General features: G+C 35.6%; 1 protein-coding gene across 2 annotated transcripts in view; it reads left to right on the top strand.

Annotated features, from left to right (window-relative positions):
* Positions 1 to 5,771, top strand: part of LOC112995751 (neutral amino acid transporter 9) — a 53,748-nt gene extending 47,977 nt beyond the window's left edge. For both annotated transcript variants that reach the window (XM_064500835.1, XM_026120930.2), the window contains 2 exons: positions 694 to 783; positions 2,492 to 5,771. In XM_064500835.1, the coding sequence (XP_064356905.1) occupies positions 694 to 783; positions 2,492 to 2,657 (256 nt within the window). In that variant the 3' untranslated portion in view covers positions 2,658 to 5,771. The remainder of the gene's footprint in view (positions 1 to 693; positions 784 to 2,491) is intronic.
* Positions 5,772 to 6,000: the final 229 nt, after the last annotated feature.

The following is a 6,000-nucleotide window of genomic DNA, read 5'->3' on the forward strand; positions in this document are numbered from 1 at the left end:
GCTCTGTGCATAATCACTACACTGAGTTAGTCTTATGCATTTAAAGCTGCTTGTGGAGAACAAAATCCCTCCAGTTTTTTCATCCTTAATGCAAAAAGGAAAGCAGCAGGAAATTATTTATAAAAACATAATCAACAGAAGATCTAGTATAAATAGTATGTAGGTCATGCATTAAATTAGGTCCAACATCCTAAATGTTTGTCCTCTTATCAAAATACTTTAGGGGCCAAATATTAACTTTTTTATTATTATTCTGTCATGTTTTCCACTCAGTGATGTATCCTTTCTTTTCTTCTGGTTTCCATTAGTTCACTTTGGCCAACTTGGATCATTTTCTGGAACAAGCTATTTCTTTCTTTTCTTATACAGTATTGTTTCTTTGGTATTTGAATATCCATATGAAATACTTGAGTGCTGAGTACCACATATGGTGTTTTCAGAAGAATTGCCAAATTACACATACTTGCTCCTTAAGAATACTTTGAGTCCAAACAGTAGATATTTAGAGTTTGGCACTCAGAATATTCAGTAGATGTTATGTTTGCTGTGAAATTAATTAGCTTTAATAGAACAAGTCATGCAAATGGCAATGTCATCCATGTACCAGTTAAATGTTAATGTATATGAAGGATGATGGTCTTATTTTGTAATAATAGAGCATAGATTTTAACACTGTTTCCTAACCTCCCTTAGTGTTTTCCATGTGCTGGTCCTGAACATAGCAATTGTAGGAGCTGGAGTAGCAATGGCAAGGTTTTATCCAAATATAGGAGGTATCATAAGGTAAGTGTTGCTTGCACATTGAATTTACCTGTGGTGCTACTACATATTTACCTCTTTATGTTGAAAAGAAACTGTAAGAGATTGAGTAATTGTATCTTTATATTTAAGTTGTATCTTTATATTTAAGTTGTATCTTTATATTTAAGTTGTATCTTTATATTTAAGTTGTATCTTTATATTTAAGTTGTATCTTTATATTTAAGTTGTATCTTTATATTTAAGTTGTAAATAATGATATAAAATACAAATGATCAGCTCTTTTAAAGCTCTGACAAAAAACTATCTGTAATTGTGGTTTTGTATCTGAGGTGTTTGGGATGATTCCCCAAGTTTCACTGAAGCCTCATCTGAGGACCTTATAATTATCCAGGCTAAATAATATTGTGTCAGTATAAAAGTTGTCCAGTTACCATGTAGTTTCTTTCAGTTTTTCTTTTAAGGCCATTTGAAGTTGATTTGAAAGTCCATGATAAAAATCCAAGCAAGCAAAGAACTCCAAAGGGAAAGCTGACATAAAAATTGCCTTCTAAAAGATGTCTTAAATTTACCATGTTTATAAACACCTAGGTTTTCTATAATTGAGACTATTAGAGGAAATTATCTAATCATTTTCATTTTCTACGTTTGACGCCACTATGTATGTAATCATTTTAATTTACTGCTAGTTTGTATCTTTCCTACAATAACCAGGAGAGGGAGGTATTTAAAAATATAGAAATCTGCAATTATAAAACCACAGTGAAAGGCATGGATCTGACCAGTGTAGCAAACTAATTTACTTTTGCTCAATAACTGATCTTTGAGTTTTTTCTCCATTTCTTCTTTTTGTTGTTGTTCTTATTTCAGTGAAAACTTTCATATTCCATTAATAGAGAGGGTTCAGTTATTAATTGCAAATAAATAATATGCAATATTCTTTTTGCAAATTCTTTTTGCAAATTCTTTTTGCAAATTCTTTTTGCAAAATGATCCTGACCTCTGCTAATTTATTCATTCTGCATCATAAGCAAACATTCTGAACAGTGAGTTTTCAACTGATAAACTGTCTATATACAACCTAACTTACATATTTGCCTTTTCTGTTATGTGGTTGGCTACTTGCTACTATAACAAGTGGTGCTAGTTAATAATGCACATGTGGCTGCAGTATAGCTTAGTAGGTGGAAACTCACAGTAGGGAAAATAATGAGAAGGTTTTGGTAAGCAAGGGAGTGGTAATAAGAGCAGTTGAATGTTTCAGTAGCTGTGGTTGATCACATTACCAGGAGGGGCACGTTGATGGGGGGTTTTTTTTTTTTTTTCCCCCAAATCTGGAGAATGGTTTCTTAGGAGTCCTGACAGTAAAGGATGCTTAACAAAGGATGCACTGTCCAGTCTTTTTGTGTTGTGTGTTGACAGATTTCCCAAAAGAAAGTAAAAACGTAAAGGTAGGGAGTCAGTCCATCCCCAGAAACATCTGGAAATGTGACTGAAACATCAGAGGAATATCAGGGTGTAGCTACTCCGGGAGGTGGGGGAGAGAGTTAAATGTCAGTGAAGGAGGTGGAGGACAGCAAAGAACAGAAATCAGTGTTGAGTGACTGCAGATAGTCATTGTTCAGTCAAACTGTTCGTTGGTTTGAAGGAGGGAAAAAAAGCAACAAGAAATAAAAGTTAATATGAAGTGTTCTTTTTTCTTTTTCTTTTCTTTTCTCCCCTCCTTCCCCAGATACTCTGGAGCAACATGTGGTCTGGCCTTTGTATTTGTGTATCCATCCCTCATCTACGTGATCTCCCTGCATCGTGCTGGGCAGCTGACGTGGCCAGCATTGATCATTCACATCTTTATAATCCTCCTTGGACTGGCTAATCTGGTTGCACAATTCCTATTGTGAAAACTCCCCCTTCTCTCTGTGGCTGTCACAAGTGGCACTGTGACATTTGGCAACAGCCTTGAGCAACACTATCACACACGAGAACTGAACAGTCCTCAACATGAACTTCCTGAGAAAAGCTGCGCCTTTGAAACGAATTCAGATCACATCTTTTAGGCATTTGAAAGGAAACCTGCTTACTCCTCTATAAACTTGATTTTGTGAGAAGTGAAATAGTTCAAATTTGAGTGGGGTAGTTGCATTGTTTTTGTTGAACATACATCAAGGATTAATTAAGCCCAAATATTTTAATTTCCTACAGCCCACATCTCAAAACACTCAGCTTTCAGCCTTAGGCTGCAGAACTCCTCTTTCTTCTAAAAGAAGTGTTCTTACCCTTTATTAACAAACACACTATCAGTATTATTCAGCGACTATTTGAAATGCTTTTTGTTGCAGTTGTTTTCCTGTTTTGTTTGGAAAATGAAAAAATGGTTGTATATATTTTTTAGGTTAATTTATAGTCATATGGATCAAAATGCACTCTTAATTTTGAATATGATATTAATTTTTGGCAACATTTTTCCTCTAGGAAATTCCAAGTAAGAGAAACAATAAATTGATGTCTCAGTGTTTTGTTCAGAACCAAAATGTACACAAGTTATTTGTGAGCTTACAATGAAAAAAAATCAGGAGGGTAAAAAAAAATTTAAAACCAGACAGTAGCTCGATTAAAATTAGAATTCCGGGCTTAACATCACCTCAGCTCTGTTAACTGGGCTATTTTGCACTGTGAGGTTGTCTTGCCAGGAGTTGAGTGTGCTTTTATGGGTGTGTATATTGGATGCAATGTCCATCATAGGCTTTCTTCCTCCCCTGTACAGTCTTAATCTAGTGATCAGTGATCTCTCACTGTGCTCTTCAACTACATTAGTCTAAACATTTTGGGCCTGAAGAGAGAGAGAGAGCATAGACAAAGCTAGAACACTTGAAAAATTGTGGACTAAATCAAATAATTTAAGTTTTAGATAATAAGATTAACAGAAGCTGGAGGAATCTGGAAAAGGCTTTGTTTTTTTTAACTTCTTGTTTACTAACTAAGAGGGTGTACGTGTGTGTGTGTGTGCGCGCACGCACGTACTTTCCTTCACCTGCCGCCTGGGAGTCTGAGTCTTAACCCAGAATGATCATTAATTAGGTTGCCAGGTAGTAGTGGAATCTCATCTTTTAAGATGAGAGGGAGAGCAAAAACTCTTCTGTACAGGTTTTCAGTCTATTAAAAATAGTCAGCAAATGTAAAATAATTGAAAGAGGACTCTAAGCAACACTAAACTCCAGAATGAGCAGAAGAGGAAAAAAGTTGGAGTGATCCAATGTTTGTGAAGTGGAAGTAGATTTGGGAAAGCAAATTAAATGGCAGGGTAAGAATTTTTGTTTTTATCTAAAAGACAGCGAAAAGCATAACCTAGACAATTTACTATGTTTCTCTGGGAAATGACATGAATTTTTGTAGTAATTTTGTAGACCTGTTTGTGTTTGAGTTAGGATCCTCAAACTGTGCAGATGCTGGCTTTCTTAAATGTTGCTTGATTTGTATGAAATACAAGAGCAAACAGATCTGGAATAATATCTGCAGAATAGAATAATTATTTCAGATTCTCTTTTTTGTCTTGCGATTTTAAAATCAGAACTGGAGAATACCCCCACCATCTGTTCTGTGTTAGAGATACACATTTGCCCCCATCCTTGTCATTTTCCCTGTGTACTCTTATCTTCCGCTGCTTGGTTTCCTTATTCTCTAAGGCGTATCTATCCCCCCTTTTCACTGCCTCAGAATGAGTGCAATGCTGAACCGCTAGCACTGGCCTACACATCAGCTCAGGGACTGGGTCTGACCTTTCCCAGAAAATTTGAGTTAAGCTTCTTATTTGAATGTCTGGGTAGTCATCACTGCACGCAACATGATGGCTTCATTCCTTCAACATTCTCAATAGTGTATTTCATAAATTACCACCTCTGTATTTTGTTTTTCTTTTCCAAAAACCTTCCCTGTTCTGAGAAATTTGGATCAGTCCACAGCTGTAATGTTGCTAAATCTCAGCAGCTGTTTGATATAGAAGAGTAATTGAACACCAACCTAAAAGGGCAAAAGTTGCAGGATTTCAAGCATCATTGGTCTGACTCACATTAAGCTAAGCTGGAGTTCTTTATGCTTGCTTATTACAAGTCCAGTGCTTAATTTAGGTACAAACTCTGATGTATGCAGGTACTTCAGTTCGATGCCATTCTATATTTCATCTGGATTTGATCCCATGAGCATCTGTGCTATTGAAGTTGATAGTGAAATGCCTGTTGATTTCAGTGGAGTTAAATTTTGGTAGGATCTAGTAGTTCAACAGAAATTCCCAAATAAGAACAAAGTTCATGGTGAGGTGTCTTAATTGCATCTTCTGTTTTTCTCTTTTCCAGCTGTACAATGTACAATGATATTCAGTTAATATTTAGAAGCAAAGTACTGTGTACATTTTTATAAGCCCATGTTAGATCTGGGTTACAAAGATACTTTTTTTTGTTGTTGCACCGTTTATTTATACAGTCCTTTCTAACAGTTTTGATTTGAATTATAAACTGATAAGTATTAAAGTGATAGCAAATATTTCATTACATATTGTCATCACCTGAAGTACATATACTTATATCGAAGTATTTTTTGTCATTTTACTACATGCAGTTGGGATATTCACAAGTGCCAAAAGTGGGTTATGAGTGTGTAAGTAGAGCAAAGTTTTCTCTGCTTTCTCTTTTGTCAGCAATCATAACAAATTAAAAAGTCATGTTTTAAAATTTAATGGCAGCTTAAATGCCAGCTTAAAAGTTAGACCAGAAGTAAATTGCAGTGTCTCCTTTCATGATAGCACAAAATGTAGTTCTCCACAAACATACATGCTTCATCCCATTTGCCTATGCAGCTTCCAGTGATGGTCTGCTAATTCCAGTTCCTTATATTCTCTGTTCCAGCAAATCATCATGTAATTTATAGCAGAAAAAAATAATACATTGACCCAATGGTATATTGTGCAATGTCATTATCTTTTTTTTTATAGAGGAAAAATAAATTCTTCTGGAAATACTGTATTCTGTCTTTACATTTGAGTTTTGCTCGAGTAAACTAAGAGGTGAAAAACTGTCAGCTCTGTAAGGTGCCATGCCTTGAGTAAGATTCCGTATTTTCCTTTATAAGGTTACCAGGCTCTTTGTTTGGAAGCAGCCCCACCTCTTTGCACTCTGAAAATCCAGCCCTCCGTATTGTGTGGTAACTCTGTGATGCAAACCGAAGTTTCCAGATCTCAGGATACATAAGGAA

The sequence above is a fragment of the Dromaius novaehollandiae genome, chromosome W, assembly GCF_036370855.1.
Source record: "Dromaius novaehollandiae isolate bDroNov1 chromosome W, bDroNov1.hap1, whole genome shotgun sequence".
Taxonomy (NCBI): Eukaryota; Metazoa; Chordata; class Aves; order Casuariiformes; family Dromaiidae; genus Dromaius; species Dromaius novaehollandiae.